Source organism: Callospermophilus lateralis, chromosome 9 (assembly GCF_048772815.1).
Source record: "Callospermophilus lateralis isolate mCalLat2 chromosome 9, mCalLat2.hap1, whole genome shotgun sequence".
In the NCBI taxonomy this organism is placed as follows: domain Eukaryota; kingdom Metazoa; phylum Chordata; class Mammalia; order Rodentia; family Sciuridae; genus Callospermophilus; species Callospermophilus lateralis.
In genome coordinates, this window is record NC_135313.1 from 33,474,579 (window position 1) to 33,496,615 (window position 22,037).

Consider the following 22,037-nt stretch of genomic DNA (forward strand, 5'->3'; position numbering starts at 1 on the left):
AGAAGGAGGTGAAAAGAAGTGACAAAAGGCATTTATCTCAGTGCTTAGTATGACCAGGAGGAGAGTGACGCAAGAAGGTGAGGGAGGAGGAATGGGCAGGGACCAGGCTGGGCCAGACGTTATAAGACTGTGACTAGAGGTGTGACACTTATTGTAGGTATTATGCCAACTTTTTTTTTTTTTTAAGAAGGAGTTTAGTTTTTAAAACATGATTCTTGCTGCCTTATAGAGAAGGAAGAGGAGCAAGAAATTTAAGCATGAAGTCCTGTTACAAGGTTGGTTTGTAAACTGAGGGATGATAGTGACTTGAACTCTGATGGTGGTAGAGAAGACAGAAGAGTGGGTAGATTTGAGCTGTATGTTGGTAGTTGACTACAGGATTTATTAACAGATTGGCTGTGGCAGGGTGAGGGAGGAAGGAATCTAGCCATTCAGTGTATTCTAAATAACCTGTGGGAAATTTGAGGGGAGCTCAGGAAGCAGTCTGAAGAGCCAATTTGAGAGTTATTAACTGAAGTGGCAGTGTAATCTGTGGTGGTAGTTGGCTGGCACAACGGTAAATGAAAAAAAAAATTAAAACCAAATCCAACGGCAACAAGAACAAAAAATATAGTCATTATCGGAACTGTGGAAAGTATAAAATTTAAGGATCAAGAGGAGAGGGATGGATGACCCAGTGAGAGATCTGAGAACAAGCCTGGGAAGATGTAGGTTCCAGGGGAGCCAAGGAAGGAAACTTGAAGTAGAGAGTCATCAATCAACACTGAACCAGAAATGAGTTAACCATTGGCAAAGTAGGGTTAGATTGATTGGCAGGGACTCTTGGTAGAGGAAGAGAGAATGATTTCAGAAGTATCAGGTTATGGTGGAAATGATGTGTATGAAGAGAGATGGGGTAGAAAAAATAAAACACTCTTTGGAGAAGCTTTGCAAGCATCTCCTGAGAGGAAGTTGCTAGAGGGGAACCTACAGTCTTGGGAAAGGGAGACTTTTGTAACTTTATCTGTTTTTAGTAAAGGGAAAGATTTTGAGCATGTTAATAAGCCAAGGAAGATGGTGAAGCTAGTGGAGGACAAGGATAGCCAGTGGAGCAAGGTTTAGATAAAGCAGAGTTATGTAAATGACGTGGAACTCATGTTTAGTTTTTTTTTTTTAACTGGATATGAATATATACACGGTCAAGAATTGCAAAAACATCATGAAAAGTCAGTTTCTCTCCTCTTTTTGTCTTCTAAGCACCTACTTCTTTTATGACTATTACTAATTCATACCCCCATCAACAAGTGTGCAAGAGCATGATTGAAATTATGCTTACACTTAATGCTCAGTATTTAGAGAGAATGTTAGCTGTAGATTTTGTGAATTTACTGGAGGAATGAGAGAAATGGAGAATAGAGAGGGGGTCAGAGAAGAATAAGAGAGATGTGATATGGAATTGTGTCAGAAGAAAAAGGGCATTTAAGAGAATTATGGAGTATATGCCTGTGGTGGGAGTCCTGTGGTTGGTGACTGTTTTCAGGAGCTTCATTCCATGTGGTTTTGTGGCCCTTTAGGAGAATTAACTGCTCCTTTAGATTTAAAATGCAAGTGAACTTAGAAAATGAACTGCTTAAAAATTTCTCTCTTATATCAAGTAAATAATGTTTGGAATCCAAGTGGCAGAGCTCTGCTCTCTGCTCTTACTATTTTCTGTCAAAGCATGTCATGTATAGTGCTGGAGTTCCTCAGGCCAGTGTTATAAATCAAAACAAAGGGAAGTTTGTTGGTTAAGAAAGAGCACTCTGTCTGGAGGAAGGGAGGAGGAGGAGCCTAGAAACCAATACAAATGTCTCTGAGATGGGCTACTGTTCCTAAAGCATATAATTTAACAACTTTAAAAAAAAATCTTTTCAACCCTTCTCATCTTTCTCAGCTAGTATTAGGCCAAACCTCTGAATTTGCTTTTATTTTCTTTTTAGTCATGAAATTCAAAGACTACAAATGAGGCTTATTTTAGCAGTTGTGAATTTTTAAAGAAGATATTGAATCATTTCTCATTTCATGCAGGGCTTATTTTAAATGTGTTTATAATCAGCTGCAGATGCTTAGTAGATAGCACAAAAAACTAATCAAAGCCAAAGAAAGTTTCAATTCTTTTAGCTATTTTAGAAAAGTGGTACTGTGTCGTTACTATAAAAATGATAGATCATTCTAACACAACTCTTTTATATAGAGTTTTTCATAAAACAAATAACAGTGTTTTCTTCAAAATGTTCAATCTTAGCTGGATTTTGTTTTTTGAGCCGACTCATTTAGTTGATGTTGGACTGAAAATCTATTTAAACATCTAAATGTTATTAAATGTTAACTAAATGTTGACATTTTAATCTGTAAGCTTAATGCATTACGTGTATTACAATCTTTCACATGTCAGTTGCTGTAAGATTTCAGACACATAAAAGATATCTTCCTTTAAGGAGCTCAGAGTGTAATGAGGGAGAAATGACAAGGGAGCACATTGTCCTCTGGGATAATCCAAGAAATGGCTTCATTAAACACTGATAAAGAACAAAATCACAGTGAGAAATTTAAAGATTTCCCAAACCTTTTTTTCCATGTTTGTAATGCACTCTGTATTTCCTTGTATCAACAGTAAAATTCTCACAAAAGAAGAGGAGGACCTGTGCTTTTCTTGGGAGGCAGTAAAGAAAGAACAGTGTGTATTCAGAGCCAGCCTAGGAAAAAGAACACAGGTGAGAAAAACAGTTGACAATAGTGCGAAAGGAAGAAAAGAATGCCAGCTAAATCCCTGGTGCTGAAGCGGTGAAAGACAGAGGTTCTTGGGAAACCAGCCAGGGGTAGAAAAACAGGTCCTCTGGTTCAGTCTCAAGCAGACACCTTATGGGTTCTCTGATAACCTGGTTATCTGGTTTCTTAGCCCAACATCAGGTTAGAAAGGGGAGAAGCACACTGGCAACACTCAAGTGTAATGGCTGATAGCCTCCTCACAGGAAAAGGAAACAAAATTAGAAGTGGACATACAATCTAAAAAGAAAAAAATATTAACTTGGCATCATTTAATATATAGAAAAAGAACTCTAAAAGCTTATAATCCTGGAGGATATCAGCATACCTTATTATATATGCATATATTGCATTTTATATTGCTGTAAATGCTATTCATGATAATGACTGTGAGTCATCTGGTTATTTTCAGTCTTTTTTATACAAAGACATATCTTTTTCCTGCTATAGCAGTTTATTGGACTTTTCCTTGTTATCACGTCTTAACAGTAGATGGAAAACATTTTACCATCAATGTTTTTAAAATAAGAAGACTACCACCATTTGACTCAGCTATCCCACTCTTGATCTAGACCCAAAGGACTTAAAATCAGCCTACTATACTGATGTAGCCATACCAATGTTTAAAGCAGCTGAATTCACAATAGCTAAACTGTGGAACCAACCTAGATATTCATCAATAGATGAATTGATAAAGAAACTGTGGTATATGTACACAATGGAATATTATTCAGCATTAAAAGAGAATAAAATAATGGCATTTGCAGATAAATGGATGCAGTTGGAGAATATTATGCTAAGTGAAATAAACTAATCCCCAAAAACTAAAGGCCTAATGTTTTCTCTGATTAGTGGATGCTGATCTCTGATGGAGGAGGGGGGATGGGAAGAATGGAGGAACTTTGAATTGGGAAAAGGGAAGGGTGGAGATGGGTTATAGGGGTAGGAAAGATGGCAGAATGAGATGGACATTATTACCCTAGGTACACATATGATTGCTTGAATGGTGCATCTCAAAACTGTGTACAACCAGAGAATTGAAATGTTGCGTTCCATTTGTGTATGATGAATTGAAATCCATTCTGCTGTCATGCACAAGTAAGTAGAACAAATTTTTAAAAAGATAAATGCAGGTGATTGCAAGCGGCTTGCTAGCCAGGCTCCCTAGCAGCCCTTCAGGAGAAATAAAGGTTGGTTCTGCCCACCCACTTTAAGCACGTTTGATTTCTTGTGGCACCTCATTATTTCTAACATGATGAATTCTCAGGTGAACTTTTCTCATTACTAAACATCTATTTGAATTTGAAAATATTTATGTTTTATTAAGGCATGTAATAAACTATTCTTTGAAACCTGTTGAATAGAATAAAATTTAAAGCCATATTGTAAAAGATGGCATACTGATTGCAAAATAAACAAAAATAACATCATTTAAAGAAAAATAAGATATGGAAAACCAAAAATATATGTATATATTGAAAGTTTGTGGTGTTTATCACAATGCTGTTAATTCCATCTCCAGGGTGTGTTTGCAACTGTAGTGTAAATGATGGGCTTTATTGATATACCCCTGCATATACACATACAACTATTACTCAAGCCCATAAGAGGCCTAGTAGATTTTTGTAGATGGGCTAAGAAAGCTGTCAATTTTCAAATGCTTTTAATTCTCATGTTTCTCATGTAGTTTAATTTTTGTCCTATTGTAGACTGCAAGGATACAACTAAACTATAGCCTATTCATTCATTTAACCTATTTTTAAACTATTTTTTATTTGTAGATGGACATAGTATCTTTATTTTTTTTACTTATTCATTTTCATGTAGTGCTGAGATTGAACCCAGTACCTCATTTGTGCAAGGCAAGCGCTCTACCACTGAGCTACAACCCCAACCCCTAACATATTTATTGAATGCCTGTCATTTACAAGATAGTACTATGTAAGTAGACTTAATTTACTGGAATAAGGATTTATTTTGATCTGTATTCTGCTTATTACTGTTAACAGCTCAAAACAAGTAACAGAATTATTTCTTATTTACAATAATGATCTGTATTTTTGTTGTAGTTGTTGTTGTAGAATAACCATTTAAAGGCAGAATTGAATTTAGATTTGGGACTGTCTTTTTAAAGAGGCAGATGATGTATTTAAAAACACAGATCACTTCTGCTTCAAAGTAAATTTACTCAACTTTGGGACTAGATAACTCATTTTTAAGAGCAAATGTAAACTACTTGACAGAGTTTATTTCCCCCCTTTTTATTTCTTCTTTCTTCAGTAATCAGTATGTGTTATAAAAAATTGGAATGGAGAAATAGGATTATATTGGAATTATCTGAGGCTTTTTTCAAACTACATATACACTTCTTGTCCTCCACACTTCTAGTCTTGTACACCTTAGAGGTTAGAGGTCCCCAGCTTTAGAGAAATAGTTGGACATCATTCCTAGTTTTTAAGCAAGGTAATTAAAGAGAATTATGGGCAAAAAGCATTTAATGTGATACTAGGCACACAGTAAATGCTCTGTCAGTGTTAGCTATTATTATTAGAAAAGACTAAAATTGCAACAGAAATGCAAATATATTTAACATTTTCATTTGAAACTCAGAAAGCTCTTATGCTCATATTATAAATTGTTTACTATTACAAGCTGATTTTAGAAAACTTCTGCAGTATAATTTCATTTGGTATATTCTTCAATAAAGTCATGCATTATCTAAAAGCCGTTAGTGTCAAAGAGCTAGTTCCTGCTCAGGAAAAAACTCATGGTGCAGTGTTATCTCCTCCTCAGTTGTGCAGGTCTAGTAACTGAAGTTTTCTCAGTATACTCAAAGTTGAAGAGGCCTGGAGGTATGTCACAATAAACAAACTCACTAACATATGGTAATTAAGCCAGAATATCTGATCTTAATATATAATGTAATTGTTGAATGAATTGTGTATTTTGTCTCCCATAGAGTTAGTACATTTTTCCCTTATAGGAAAATCTTCACCAGAAACCCAAGTTGCCAGAAATTTAGAGGCGAAAGACACTGGAATTATAGGAACAGCATACTGAAAGAATGGGGAGGGCAAGTAGGGTAGCAATTTGTATTCCAAGAGCTATGCTAGCTTAGAGTAAGAAAGCCAGACCAGGTCAGAAGCTCTTGTAGTACCCAAGGATAGAGAAAGGTTTAAAGTAAGACCAGCACAGTAGCCTTGGAAAATAAATCCACAGGAATCAGTGACCACATGCAAAGCAGGGGTTGAGGAGAGAAAGGATGACTTATTATTAACTTATCAGTGAAGCAGGAAAAAACAGATTTCATGCGAGAAGGAATTCAGTTTAGAATGTAGGGAATTTATGGTACCAATTATAAATTGATATTGAGATTTCCAATTTAAAGTCATGAAATGCCAGTTGGAACTAAAGAGAAAACTTGAGGAGTGACTCACACAGTTGGAAATTAAGACCTTTGAAGTAGAAGGATTCCTGAGGAGAAAAAAAGAGAGAGTCCATGAGAAAATGCTGAAGAACTGGTGAATACTAGCCATTAAAGGCAGGTCAAAGAAGAGAATTCCTGAATTTCCTCAGCTACCTACTAACTATATCTTCAAGCTCAGAATCTCATGGTCTCCTGAGGTGCAGATAGCCAACAGCTATCAAAACATTATCTGTTCTTATTTGTTTTCAAAATTTCATTGGCAAATCAGAATCATCCAACACATGTCAATTCTCATTCAAAAGTAACCTTATCTTGAAATCCTGGAGATGATTGTGACAACTGGTTTTGAAAAACAAGTATTATGTCTAATTGTAATATAATCAGAAAGTCTCTTGCCTAGGAGAATTACATTATTAAAATAGTTACATGACAGACAAGCAGATAATTCTAGAATAGTTCTTAAGTTACATGTGTTTATAAATATGTTTGTAATAACTATTTTTCCATCCTGAACGTCACTCACCCCCATTTTTAAGTTACACCCTGTTCCTGGTCATATAAGATTGCATGTCCTAGTGTCAGTGATAATGTTTACTTGTAGAGCAATATTGCCTACAGTTTTGCTTTTGGCATCTATCACATGGAACCTTCTGCTTTTAAAGGCTTTAAGTACAATAATTTTTAAATAACTGAAGAATTTAAGATCATTTTAAGCAATCCAAAGCAATTTACATTTTATTGTTGGGATATGATCAAATTATATGTATGAAAATATTACAAACCCATTATTTTATATAATTAGTATATGCTAATAGATCTAATAAAAACCACGATTTTTTTTCCTGGTGTTCTTTTAAAAACGTGTATATTTCTTACGTTACGTGAAAGCTCCATTTCAAGGGGCCTTCTTAGCTGTTTTATTTGACACTAAGTCCTGAAGAACAGATATAAAGTTAAGACTCTTAAGTCTGACAGCATAATTATATCTATTGTTCAGTCCATTTCTTAATCTTCCATAAAGTGTTTCTAGATTTTCCAGTTGATAGTGTCTTTTGATTTAATCTGCTAACTAAATTTTGCTAGTCAATATTGAGAGAAAATACTTTCTGACTTGCTGGAGAAGGATTTATTTGGTTCCAGAAGTATAGAACATATTTTAATAACCCCAGAATCAATTGTATAAAATGCTTCTGCTTGAGGTGTTTTTTCCATTTTGCAGGATGGTGGGGAGGAGAACAGGAAACCCACAAACTCTGTAATGCCCTTTACTCTGCTTTACTCATTTTTTGAAGATCTCTATTTGTCTTTTCCTTTCTTCAACCATTACTTTAATCAAAGGATCTTATTTTCTATGTTTAAGAAAAAGATGAAGCCAAGGGTACGCACTTGTAGACCCAGCTACTCTGGAGTCTGAGACAGAATATTCACTTGAGCCCAGGAATTCAAGGGCAACCTGGGCAACATAGTGAGACCCTGCCTCAATAATAACAAGAAAAGATTTAAAAATAAAATACATCATTTTATTAATATCCTGGATCTTAATTCTTGGTAGCAGCTGCCCTTATAAGCTAATAATATATCTGTAACCTAATGTCAGCAAATGTCCAGATCCTTCAAGAGGTAAATAGTTGGCTCAAACTTTCAGTTTCATGTTAGGGGGAAGCCAAAACACTCCCTAGGATTTCCTTGTGTTTTTCGAGCTGCTGCCATCTCCATTGGACCTCTCTTCCTTCCCTCTTCCTTTAACAAAAAAGATAAATATTATTCCCCTCATCTCATGCAGATCAGCTTAGCTGCTGTGAAGCTATCAGAAATGGTTTTGGCAGAGGATCATTATTAAAATAGAATGCCTACTTAGTCAGAGGTTAATTTGGGTAAAGGTTAGGAGTTCAGCACCTTAAAGGCTGAGTGTAGTGAATGAAAGTGCTCTGTGGAAACTTAACGAAAACTACAGATGGCACCATGGGTTCCAGGCCTTTTATCTGCAGGCAGAGCTCTGATGCAGAGGTTACCACCCTTCTGTTGGTAAAGATTGTGGCAGGGAGGGGTTTTGCCTCCGCAAATGTTTATTCTAAACAGAAAAAAATGCTCAAAATATATAAGATAGGCAGAAATGCTGAGCCCATAAGCCTAAACCTCTTTCATGGTTTTGGATGTTTAAACTGATGGATTTAACAGCTTTTTGGAATCCAGTGTTTGTAAGTAGAGCTACCTCTGGGCGTTTCATATTCTGAAAACTCTAGTGATCAATAAATTGAATGACAATTTAAAAAAAAAAAGAGGAAGAGATTGCTAGAATAATATCTGTGCTGTTCTGTACAATTGCTGGTAGAATAGCTATGCTGGAATGTAGCCAGTGTAGTTCTCTATGGACTCACTGCAGCTGGACATGGTGTATGGTCTCTGCCTTCAGGAAGTCTGCTGATCCCTAGATGGGCTGGATTTTGGTGGTGACACCCTTTCACATACATATTGCCATTTTTCCCCCTCTAACTTTTAGCACAGAAGCCCTGCTGGAATCTTTATGTGGCTCATTATTTGATTTTTAAATTACTGTAGCTTTGGAGTACATTTTGTCTGGTGTATCCAGGTATAGTACCATTAATGATTCTTTGTCAACAATCTATTATGTAATATAGGGTCATGGTGAATTTATTTTATTTTTAAAATTACATAGCTTATGTCTGGGTTAGTTTGTACTGCCTGGGGAGCTGCTGCAGAGTTGGTGATCAGCACTGTTTCCACTCCTACATGTAGATCAGCAGCCAAATTAATACCCCAAAATCATTTGTAAAATAAAATTTGGAAATATATTTCCAGTATCAGTGTTTCATTAAGTCACTGCATTTACTGTATTTCCAGACTTTACAGTCCCTCAAGTTTGTTCTCCTTGAGTTATTTTATCCCTTTCCTTTTTTTTAAGGAAGTAGCAAGATTTTTTTTTTTTTTTTTTTTTTTTTTTTTAAGGCACAGGGCCTATATTTAGGCATTCACTGTTGATCAGTTAGTTCCAGGGCTGAACTAAACTAAGTAATTTGCCATGTTTTTTCTACCAGCAATATTTATATTACTAACCTGTTTTTGGTTTGTCTTTTTGAGTCTCATTCTTTTATTTTTTTAAATATTTTTAAAATTGTCTATGGACCTTCATTTTATTAATTTATTTATATGTGGTGCTGATAATCGAACCCAGTGCCTCACACCTGCTAGGCAAATGCTCTACCACTGAGCCACAACCCCAGCCTTGAAGTCTCATTCTTATTAAAATAAGTTTTTTGGTTAGTTTATTTTCCTTTTTTTTCCTATATGTACATGAATTACAAAGGCCTGCTTTTTTTGTTTAAGTAATGCATACTTGACTTTTTTTTTTTTAAAGTAGAACAGTTGTTTCTAAAATGATTGAATTAACATCTAGCAGAAAAAGTAGGTGGCTCTCAAAGAAGTACTAAGAATGTGTGTACAAACTACGAAAGATACTGAAAATGTGTTGTTTGTGCTTATCAAAATTTAACTTCTACTAAGGTCAGAACTCTGACTGTGCTTTCTGTTTATTCATACATCTAAGAGACTAAAAGAAAATGATTGCCCTGAACTTAACATAATTTGCCAGAGGGCAGGAAATAAATGTGACTTATGTTGAGAGAAGATGCCATCAAGCTGTCAATAGGTTTTCCATTGCACCCAACATTGTGTAAGGTACAATAATAGTATCATAATGACAATAAGAATGCACTTTGGTGATAGAAATAACAAATAATACTCATATAGCATTTACTGTATTCTGTGGCATTATTCCAAGATGTATGTACATGTGAACTCATGTAATTCCCTCAATAACACCCTGAGGCTGATGCTACTATTACTTCCTCATAACTCATTTAATCCCCATTATACCTCCACAAAAGTAAGTCCTGTTATTAGGCCCATTTAATAGATGAAGAAATGAGATTAATTTGACCAAGATCATATAACGAGTAAGTGGTGGCTCTGCAATTCAGACTAAGGCACTGTAGCTGCAGAATTCATGTTCTTAACCACAGTGGTGGGCTGAAAAATGGCCCTCAAAGGTATCCAGACCTGACTCCCACAACCTGTGAATGTTACATTAAGCAAAAGGGATTTTGCAGACATGACTAAATAAAGATCTTGAGATGGATTATCCTGGATTATCCTGTTGAACCTTAAACATAATTACAAGTGTCCTTATAAGAAGGAGGCAAAGGGAGATTTTGGCAAAAAAGGCAGCAGTGGGACAATGGAAGCAGAGAAAGAGATTTGAAGATGTTGTGCTGCTGGCTTTGAAGATGATGGAAGAGACCCTGAGCCAAGAAGTACAGCAGTAGAGGGTCAAAGAGGCAAGGGAATGGATTTTTCCCTTGGGGCCTCCAGAGGGAGAGAACACTGCCCTGCCAACATCTTGGTATTTGGTCCAGTGAAACAGTTTCGTCCTTCTGACCTCCAAACTGTAAGATAAGACCTGGGTGGGTGGTTATTTAAGCCACTGAGTTTGTAGCATTTTTTTGGTAGCAGCTGTAGGAGCTAATATAACCACAATGTTATGGAGAAAATTAAGACTTTCTATTATAAGAAAACCTTCCTCAGAATTGCAAAGAAATGAGCTTTGATAATAATACCCTCGGTAGTTCCAACATTATGACACTGTTACTATATTCCCGAGTTACTTTATTCCTTTATTACCTGAATAGTCTCTTCTGTGCTCCTTTTTACTTTATTTCCAGGATCACAAAAAAGATTACTCAAGTAATCTTCAGATGCATTTGTTCCATACTTGAATATTGCAGAAACCTAAGAAATATTAGGTAGAAAACATCATCTTTTCTTCAGGCCCAAGCTGTAGTAGGGAGAAGCTGAAAGGAATGGGCATCTCCTATGTGTCAGGTTCCAAGAAGGGAAGTTTTTTTATTTATTTTTTTATTTTTAAATTTAATCCTCATATATGACCTTTCTCTTAAGGGTAGTTAATATTCCCATCTTGGCAATAAAGAGTGAGACTCAAAAATGGTAAATTATGTGGAAGAAAAGCAGAAAATTCAGACTTGAATTATGCCAAGGTGCATACTTGTACTGTGTTTACTGCTGCTACACCAAATTGATTTTACTGAGTTCAGATTTAGACCATGGCATGTTCTAAGTAGTCACCAGGAAGAGCATTCCATTTGCAGGTCTCTGACCTGCTGCATAGTGTACAGGATGGACAGGTTCCTGGATTGTCCTGGAGATCTACATTCTTCTTACATGACTCTTAAAGTGATCTTAGTTCTGTGTTCAACTTGGTTTTCTCTATTCTTGTGTGTAAGGGTTCAGACCAAACCATTAACAAAACCTCCAGAGCTAATTAAAAAGCAGTTCTCTAGAGCAAAGTCTGGAATCCATTGTTAAAACTTAGATACAGTTTTTTGTGTTATTGTGTGTTATATAAATACAAAAAAAATAGAAGTTAAAAAATAGAAATGGTAATGTAAACATAAGATTAAACTAGCTTGTATGTAACTAAATGGTGGATAGAAGATCTCAAAGTTATTATTAGATTTTCACAGTGCTTTTGATTAAAAGAGTCCCAGTTCTTTTAAAAAATCAGTTTAAATCAGACCAGTATGATAGTACTTAGTTATCCTTTTCCTTTTTATCCTCTTCCTCTTCCCTGCTTTTCACTTCCTTCTCTTTGCTGTCTCCCTCCCCACTCTTCCCTTTTCACAAGCAAATCTGTAACTTATTACTTTTTAAAAAATGCTTTCTTAGAAGTTGAAAATAATTTTTCTTAACTGTCAGCAGAATGTATTACATTTCTTATTACACATATAGAGCACAATTTTTCATATCTCTGTTTATATTATAAAGTATGTTCACACCAATTCATGGTTCATACATGTACTTTGGATAAATATTTTTTTCTTATAACACCTGGTCAGTACAGGACAGAGATGCTGCTGAACCATGTTACCCAAATGACTGAAGATGACAATAGTGGCCAGGCTGAGAAACCTAAGTTGTTATTCCATTTCATCTCTGTTGTTGATTTGGTATATATAATTCTTACTTATGTCATTGCTTACTTTCTGGTTTATAAAATACCTGTTTAACTTATCACAGTCTACCTCCCTTTTTAATTTATCACATTCTACCTTTAAACGGTATTTTACTATTTGACATAAAGTATAAAAGCCTATAGCAGGATGCCTCTGTTTTTCCCTCCTGGCCTCTATGCTATTGCACTGCATTTTACTTCTCTATATGTTCTAGTCCCTATACTATGTTATTATTGTATTCCTTTAAACAGTTGATTTCCTTTAAAAATAATGTAAATAGCTATATTGAAAAATAATTAACATGCACCAAACTGCATGTTTTAGGTATGCAATTTGATCATATTTCACGCACAAACACACATAAAGTCATCACTACAATCAAAATAATGATCATATTCATCATCTCCCAGACTTTTTCTCCTGCCCTTTAGTAATTCCTCCCCCAATCCAGGCAGCTTCTGATCTGCTTTTTGTCACTGAAGATAAGTTGAATTTTTTCTAGAATTTTTATTTAAATGGAATTATAAACGATGTACTTTTTCAGTCTTGACTTTTTTCAGCATAATTCCTTTGAGATTTATGCATATTGCTATGTATATCATTAGAAAAATATTTTTAATGACAGACTTGCCAGATAGATAACTGTTATTAAAGAACATGCTCAATTCTAGTCATGTGATCTATTCTTTGTTTTAGGTCATGGCTGTCCGAGTGATGATAATCACATGAGAGCACTCATTGCTGCAGATGCTATTTGACTCATCAGGGAAAATCTGTGCAAAAGAAAATATCCATATGCCTACTTCTATTTCTTTATTAAATGGCTTGATGGATTTCCTTTACTCTGATTCATACCAAAGCTGTCCTTTTCAACCAAAGCAAGAAAGGATCCTGCATGAGTCAGTCGCAGAATGCCATTTTTACATCACCAACAGGTGAAGAAAACCTCATGAGTAGCAATCACAGAGACTCGGAGAGCATCACTGGTAAGTCCAATTTGATAATATCAAAGTGATGTTGCTTATAGGATAATATGCAGATACCTCAGTCTACCCTATATGACCTGCTATGATGAAACTTCAGCCTCCCTCTCTGGCTGGGTTTCCTTGGACTGAATTAATCTCTCCATACCCTGGTGTCCTTTCACATTATCAAAATCTCCCTTGCATGCTATTCTGTGTCTGTGTCTGACTTCCATATGCCCTCTGGTGCGCTGGTGAGCAAGGACTGCCTCACACCAATCTTCTTATCTCACCACAGGACAAAAACAGGGTTACCTGTGTTTGTGTACCCTACCAGCACCTGACAACAGTGCCTCGCATACAAGAACCTCTTGGGACTTACAGGGTATGCAAACATAGGTACAGGACCTTACCACCTCATATGCAATGCTAAATTTAAACAAACAAACAAACAAACTCAGAACACTCAAAAAAGTTTTTTCTAAACTTTAGTTCTAAAACTCATTTCTCTGGTTTCTGTGGTCTCTTCTAGATTTATCTGAGAATATTCATGTTTGCTGAAGATGTGTTAATATATTAAATATGGGATGTAGCTACAAAACCAGATGGGAATGTTATGTAACACACAGTACCACTTTTTTAAAAAATCAAAAAAATTCCAAATACTGACAGCTATCCAAATCCAAAGTTTTGTTTTTTTGTTTTGTTTCTTTAGTTCAGCTGTATGGCTGTGCTAACCACTTGGGAGGCTGAAGCAGGAAGATTGAAAATTTGAGGCCAGCCTGGGCAACTTAGTAAGACCCCATCTCAAAATAAAAAATAAAAAGGGTTGGGGATATATAGCTTAGTAGTGCAGAGACCCTGGGTTCAATCCCCAGTATTGTTAAAAAAAAATAAAATAAAAATCAGCTTTATTGAACCATCTTTATTAAAATACAATAAAAACACCCATTTTAAGTGTACAGTTTGAGTTTTTGCAAATGTATTCACTCATATAACTACCAGTACAATCAAAGTTTTAGAACGTTATTATCTTTCTACAAAAGTTTCCTTGTAACCAAATCTTTCCACTCCTTACTTCTGGCTCCAGACATCATACATCTACTTTTTGCCACAATAGATTAAATTTGCTTATTCTGGAATTACAGATAAATTAAAAATTTTGTGTTGGCTTTTTTTGTGCTACAAAATGTTTTTGAGATTTATCCACTTGTGTTAAGGTTAGCATCGTAGTTCATTTGTTTTTACTATGAAGTTGCAACATCTCTGTTATAGCAGAAAAGCAACCATAGGGGATACATAAAAGAAAGAGTGTGAATATGTTCCAGTGAAATTTGATTTATAAAGCCAGGCAGAGGCAGCAAGCTGGAGTTGGCATTCCAGGCTGAAGCTTGCTCACCATCATTAGTACTGATAAGGTCATTGCTTTTGTTCATCTAGTAGATGTGTACTGGCTTCACTTTGTTGTATTATTTTAGATTTTGTTGATGCCTAATGATGTTTAGCATCTTTTCATATGTTTATTGTCCATTTATGGATATCATTTTGAATTGTCTATGCAAGTCATTTGCATGTTTTTTTAAAAAACCTTTTACTATTGAATTGTAAGTACTGAATTGTAAGTGTTCCTTATATATTCTAGATGTAAGTTCTTTGTTAGACAAATGGATTGCAAATATTTTCTCTAACTAGCTTCCTTCCCTTTTATTAATGATGACTTTTAAAAAGCAGAGATTTTAAATTTGATGTTTATTTTAGCAATTTTTGCTTTAACAGTTCATTTTTTGTGCCATTCTGAGAAATCTTTGCATATATAAAAAATCACTAAGATTTTGTCCTGTTTTCTCTAAAAGGTTTTATAGTTTTTGATTCTACAGTTGGGTCAGTGGTCCATTTAATAGTTTTGTTTTTTGTTTTTGTACCAGGGGTGTTCAAAACTGAGCCATATCCTAGTCCTTTTTATTTCTTATTTTGAGATAGTCTTGCTAAGTTGCTTAGGGGCTCCCTATAAGTTACTGAGGCTGGCCTCAAAATTGAGATCCTCCTTCCTCATCCTCCCAAGCTGCTAGGATTACAGGAATATGTCCAATGCCTGGCTATAGTTACTTTTAAGTATAAAATGAGGTTAGGATCTAGGTTTTTTTTTTGTATGTTTATTTTTTTCCAATCAAATATTTAGTTGTTCCTGTACCATTTATTGAAAAAACTATCTTTTAAATTTATTAAATTATCTTGCAGGTCACTTAGTTCATAAATATATGTGTGTCTGTTTCTGGACTCTATTGTGTTGCTTTACTCACCAAGTCTATGTTTACAGAAATACTACATTGTCTTGATACTCTAACTAGTAAATCTTGAGATCAGGTAATGTAAATCCTCTAATTTTGTTTTTTTCAGAAATTATTTTGACCATTCAAGATCTTTCACATTTTTACATAAATTTTAGATAAAGCTTTTTAATTTCTACCAAAAAGGAGTGTTGGAATTTTGAATGGAATTGTATAAATCATTTCATAGAGTATTGACATCTGGAGAATTTTGGATCTTTCAATCCGTGAACTTGATATATCTTTTCATTTTTTTAAGTTTTCTTTAATTTCTCTTAACAGTATTTTGTAGTTTTTGTTGTTCAGGTCTTAACATTTTATAAAATTTAATCTTACATATTTTTGTTTTAAAGGGCATTACTTCTTTAATTTCATTCCTCAACTGTTACTGGCATATAGAAATGAAATATTTTTATATTAACCTTGTATTCTGCAACTGCCTGGATTTCTTATTAGTTTTAGTAACTTTCTGGTAGATTCCTTTGTATTTTCTATAGATACCATCATGTCATCTGAAAATGGAGACAGTTTTACATATTGCTTTTCAATCTGGATGCCTTTTTCTTTCTTTTTCTTGCCCCATTGACTAGGACAGGATCTCACTATATTGTTGAATAAAAGTGCTAAGAACAGATTTTTTTTTATTATTTTTAATTTATTCTAATTATTTATACATGACAGTAGAATTCATTTTGACACATTGTACACAAATGGAGCACAACTTCTCCTTCCTCTGGCTTTACATGGTGCAGAGTCATACTGGTAGTATAATCATAAGAACAGATATTCTTGCCATATTTCCATTCTTAGGAGAAAAATTAGCCTTTCACAGATGTTGTCTCAAGAATTCCCTTTATCAAATTGAGTCATCCTAAGTAAGATCAGAAATAAAAGTAATAATAAAATATTTATGATAAAATTACTTAAAGTGAATAAAATTGAAATATTTTTACTCTCCACATATCGCAAGATTGATTTACTAATGTTTTGTTAGAGAGAGAGAGAGAGAGAGAGAGAGTGTGTGTGTGTGTGTGTGTGTGTGTGTGTGTGTATAAATCTTTCCATTTAAAGAACACCTTGTACAGGTAAATTACAGTTGAATTGTTGTCTTTTTTTAACCCAGTCTGACAGTCTCTGCTTCCTAATTATAATATTTAGATTATTTACTTTTAATGTAATTATTAATTTAGTTGAGTCTACTGTGCTACAATTTGTTTTCTATTTGTTCTTTCTTTTGTGCTCATTTTGAAAAATTGAGTATTCTATTAAAGATTCCATTCTAATTCCATTGTTGGTTTAGTAGCTATATCTTCTCTTTGTCTAAATGGTTGCTCTAGCTTGCAATATGTATCATAATTGATCACAGCCTATCTTCAGATAACATTATAGTATTTCATAAAGTAGTATTCTTAAAATAATATTCTTTCATTTTCCTCTACCATTCTGTGTATTACTATTGTCATGCCTTTTATATCTACATATGTTATACATGTTATACTTTTTTATTTTTCTTTTAAAACTTTAATTATAAATTATGAGACCAAAGGCTTATTACCCACAGATTTACCATTTCTATCACTTTTTATTTCTTGCTTGTCTGGGAAAAAAAAGAAAGAAGAAATTCTCACCTTTTTTGAAAGATGTTTTCACTGGTAAATAATTTTAAGTTGACCTTTTTTTTTTCATATTTTAATGATGGTTTCCATTGTTATCTACGTTGCACTCTGTCCAGTGAATTAGTGTTAGTTCATTCTTTTTTCCCTTAATGTAATGTATCCCTTTTCTCTGCTTTTAGGAGTTTTCTATCATTGGTGTTTTGCAGTTTGGTTTAGTCTGGTTTTCCTTTTGTTTATCCTGCTTGAAGTTGTTGAGTTTCTTTAAACTATGGGTTTATAGTTTTAATTAAATTTGGAAGCTTTGGGCTATTCTTCAGGTATGTTTTTGATTCTCACCTCTCTCTTCCTCTTCTATGACGCTGATTGCATGTATGTTTGGCATTGTGAAGCAGTCACTGATGTTCTTTGTAATTTCCCCCTAGTCTTTTTCATCCTATGCTTAATTTTGGATAATTTCCATTTCTATGCCTTTAGATTTTCCTGTTCTTTTGTTCTAGAGAATATCTAATTGGTTAATCATCTAGTGAATTTTTCATTTTTGAGATTATACTCCAGTTTTATCCTGGTTTTATAATTATAGATATATCTTTTGTTTCTTGTCAAATTCATGTTTCTCTTTTAAATCTTTGAACACATTAATTATTAACTGTTTTAATGTTGTGCTAATTCTGTCATCTCTGTCACGAGTTTTTTTCTTGCCGAATTTTTCATCTGATTATGGATTTAAATTACTTTAATCTTTGCAATATCTGGCAATTTTTTATGGGATGCTGAGTATTATAACTGTTAAATTGTTAGCTATTTGGATTTTGTTGTCTTCCTTGGAAAAGTGTTAAAAATTTGTTTTGGGCGGATTATTTGCTGATAAGGTTAATGTTTTGTGGCTGTTATGTGGATATCTGTACCATACTCTAATATTCTTTATTATAGCATTAATTTACTCCTACTACCAGTAGGCATGGCCCTTCTGAAATCTTTATTCATTGCCCAAAATATTCCATGAGGTTTTTCTCTACTGGCTAGATGAAATTTAAATCAATCAATCAATCTCTCTCTCTCTCTCTCTCTCTCTCTCTCTCTCTCTCTTTGGTACCAGGCATAGAACTCAGGGGCACTTGACCACTGAGCCACATCCCCAGCCCTATTTTGTATTTCATTTAGAGAAAGGGTCTCATTGAATTGCTTAGGGCCTCGCTGAATTGCTGAGGCTGGCTTTAAATTTGAAATCCTCCTGCCTTAGCTTCCCAAGCCACTGGGATTGCAGGCATGCACCACGTTGCCTCACAAAATCTCTCCTAGCCTTAAGTAGGAGAGTGATAGATGATTTGGAGGGTGAGTTGAGTGCAATGCATGCAGACCAATTCTGAGGACCTATTTAAGAGGAACAAGGAAGCCCTGAACCTAAATGGAGGCAATGTGAATAGAAAGAAGTAGGTTTGATGGGGAGACATTGGAAGATAAGGTTGTAAAGGGTGGGTTGTAAAGTTTGTTACAAACAGAAGAATAATATAGTACTTCAGAATCCCAGCAGCTTGGGAAACTGAGGCAGGAGGATCATGAGTTCAAAGCCAGCCTTAGTAACGGTGAGGCACTAAGCAACTCAGTGAGACCCTGTCTCTAAATAAAATACAAAATAGGGCTGGGGCTGGGGCTCAGTGGTTGAATGCCCCTGAGTTCAATCCCCAGTACCAAAAAAAAAAAAAAAAGAGTACATCAGAATATGTAAGCAAGTAGGAGGAACTAGTCTGAAGAATATTTATCTACTAAACCTGGATTGTACCCTAATTTTTTAAATTACATTTTAGAAGCAGGAAATTGGTGAGTTTGAATTTTTGGAGGATTTCATTAACACTTACTAAAAGAAAACTCCCAAATTTTAGTAGAATTATAATTAAAGTTTAAATGAACCTTATCTCTCCTTGGGATTATGAAGCCACTGCTTATTCTTCTGGGTGCATAGGAATGCCCGATATTGCTAGTCTCATTGTATTTGACTCATTAAATTATAGTTGGTGCTGGTGCGAAGGTACACGCCTGTGGCTCAGTGGTCGAGTACCCCTGAGTTCAATCCCTGGTACCAAAAAATAATAATAATAACTGTAATTGGTAAGTTCAGGTCAAGTAGTATAAGTTTACTCTTTTAAGCTTTGTATTCTTAAATACTTTGTTGGGGGTTTCTTGGTTGGTTTTGTTGTGGTGGTGGTGGTGATGGTGGTGGGTTTTGTTGTTGTTGTTGTTGTTTTGCCAGAGTTAGGGGATGTTCCTTTATACCACCCACAAAGGAAATATAAGATCTCTTAAAAATGAGAGGATAGATACCACATCCTGTATTTTCTCTATTTTAAGCCCTAGTATTTTAAGCATGTTAAAAGGGATAACTCTTTCTTTTTTATATAAATGGCTAAATTTGGAAGGTGTTAAATGATGGATAGTCTTGGGAACAGGAAGCCAGGAACAGACACAAAACGAAGAAAATCCAACTTGTATTCAGGGACAGTGGGCCTGTGAGAGAATAGTGATATGAGTAGTATTCAGTGGGTACCTACTATGTGCCAATTATTACCTTGGGTGCCTTAATTGTTTCTTTGTTTTGTTTTGTTACTTCTAATTGCTGTGTGTAGAAAATGATCTCTTTATTTTACAAATGGGGAAAATTAAGTTTCAGAAAAAGTAAGTCATATGTCTAACATTCCATAGCCAATAAGTGGAGAAATCAGATTTAGGAACTAGGTCTAATGCCAAATTCCATGTTCTTTCTAGTATTAAGAATGAAAAATAAGCCAGGTACAGTGGCGTACACCTGTAATCCCAGGAGCTCGAAAGGCTGAGGCAGGAGGATCACAAGTTCAAAGCCAGCCTCCACAAAGGCAAGGCACTAAGCAACTCAGTGAGACATCCTGTCTCTAAATAAAATACAAAATAAGGCTGGGGATGTATCTCAGCAGTTGAATACCCCTGAGTTCAATCCCCAGTACCAAAAGAATGAAAAATAAGTTAGGCTAGGCACCTGAAGGAATTAGGTACATGAGACTAATGTGGAATGGTAGAGACATGATGTGTATGAACTTGCCTTCTAGGACAAGTGGTAAGCCTTTGTCCTATAAGTAAATGGGAGACAGCAATAAGACATGGCCTGTAGTTGAGTAGGCATAGTGCTGGATAAGAAATTGAGACACAAATCCAGTGGTCCTCAGCAACTCACTCATTTTTAAGTCTTAGTTTCTTTTATCTAGGAGGCAATAGTGGATGGTTTCTGAAGTGCCTTCTACCATTGATTTTTTTTTGTGATTATTTAGATTCTATGGGAACTGAAGCCTTGATTTGATGTCTAGGTATAAAAAAAAATTCAGTTGCAAAATAGTAATAGAAATAACTAACATTTAGAGATGCCTTCATGGTGTGCCAGGTATTGAACCTAAGTATAGGTATTTTTCATGCATTTATCTCACTTAGTTCATAGAGCAGCCATGAAAGCACCAGATACTGTCACTGTCTCCATTTTATAGATGAGGAAACTGAGGCATAGAGATTATATAAGCTATCATGCAGTGGCAGACTCAAACTCAGGACTATCTGACTTACAAGTTGATGTTCTTTGTATCATACTAAATTTATATTATGTTAAGGCTATAGAAGTGAAGAAATTTTTTTCCCTCCCCTTTTAAAACTTCTTCTAATATAGTAAGGGCTTCTGTATATCACATTTTTAAAATAAAAAAATGATCAAGTACTTACTTCGCTGTCAAGTATACTAAAATGTAATTTTTCCAGATTTTGAAGATTTCCTTCTATGAATTGAAGTTTTATTATTAGAGAAACTGTAATTTAATCCCTTTTGAATTGGCTATTTTCTGCTGGTAGTTTCATGTTGCTCCCCTTGCCTCTAGCATATAAGTTAAGGTGAGAACTCTTAAAAACAGTGTTAAATAGATTGATAAGGAAGAAATAAGAAATTTGTTCCAATTCATTTAAAATTTTAAAAACATAGTTTTATTATCGATAAGCAATATATTTTTAGATAATGTGTAATTAAATTTTATGGTTGTCATTTTTTAAAAAAAAATTTTGTTGTTTGATGGACTTTATTTTATTCATTTTTTTATATGCAGTACTGAGAATCGAACCCAGTGCCTCACACCTGTGAGGCAAGTGCTCTACAACTGAGCCACAACCCCAGCCCTGTGGTTATCATTTTTACCTTGGAAGTTCTCTTTTTAAAGAAATCTAGAGAGAGACTAACGGTAGTACTAGAACATGTTAATAAAAATCAGTAGAGAAGTTATCTTGTCTCATGTCTCTTTGGTTTCCTACTTTTGAAAAACTAATTTCATCAATTTTTTTTCTGTAGCCCAAGAAACTGAAATGCACTGGTTTCATTTCATGGTATCTCCTCTTTAGATGTCTGCTCCAATGAGGATCTCCCTGAAGTTGAGCTGGTCAATCTGCTAGAAGAACAGCTACCACAGTACAAGCTAAGAGTAGACTCTCTCTTTCTGTATGAAAATCAGGACTGGACACAGTCACCGCAGCACCAGCACCATGCATCTGATGCCCTCTCTCCAGTCCTTGCTGAAGAGACTTTCCGTTACATGAGTGAGTATTTTATTTATTTGTTTGTTTTACCTATTTAGAGTCTGTCCAGTACTAGAGGGGAAAAAGAGAATCATGAACTGAATTCAGTTTCCATGCATGTATAAGTTTGTCAGAATGAACCCAACTACTATGTATAATTGTAAAGCTCTAATAAAAAAATGGGAAAAGAAAAATATAGGCTGTCCATGGAAATGAAGATCATTAGTATCTTGGTATTGACTTCTGAAACATTTGACATTTAGTAGCATTACTTGCTGTATACCTGCTTTAATTCTAACCGA

The 22,037-nt window shown here is 34.8% G+C and overlaps 1 protein-coding gene across 6 annotated transcripts in view; it reads left to right on the forward strand.

Annotated features, from left to right (window-relative positions):
* Trak2 (trafficking kinesin protein 2) overlaps window positions 1-22,037 on the forward strand; it is a 56,635-nt gene that overhangs the window by 5,833 nt on the left and 28,765 nt on the right. For 3 of the 6 annotated variants that reach the window (XM_076866917.2, XM_076866922.2, XM_076866918.2), the window contains exons 2-4: window positions 2,633-2,732; window positions 12,955-13,244; window positions 21,562-21,756. In XM_076866917.2, the coding sequence (XP_076723032.1) occupies window positions 13,154-13,244; window positions 21,562-21,756 (286 nt within the window). In that variant the 5' untranslated portion in view covers window positions 2,633-2,732; window positions 12,955-13,153. Of the gene's footprint in view, window positions 1-2,632; window positions 2,733-4,669; window positions 4,726-12,954; window positions 13,245-21,561; window positions 21,757-22,037 lie in introns of those variants that run through there. The other 3 variants (XM_076866919.2, XM_076866920.2, XM_076866921.2) reach the window with 2 other exon arrangements.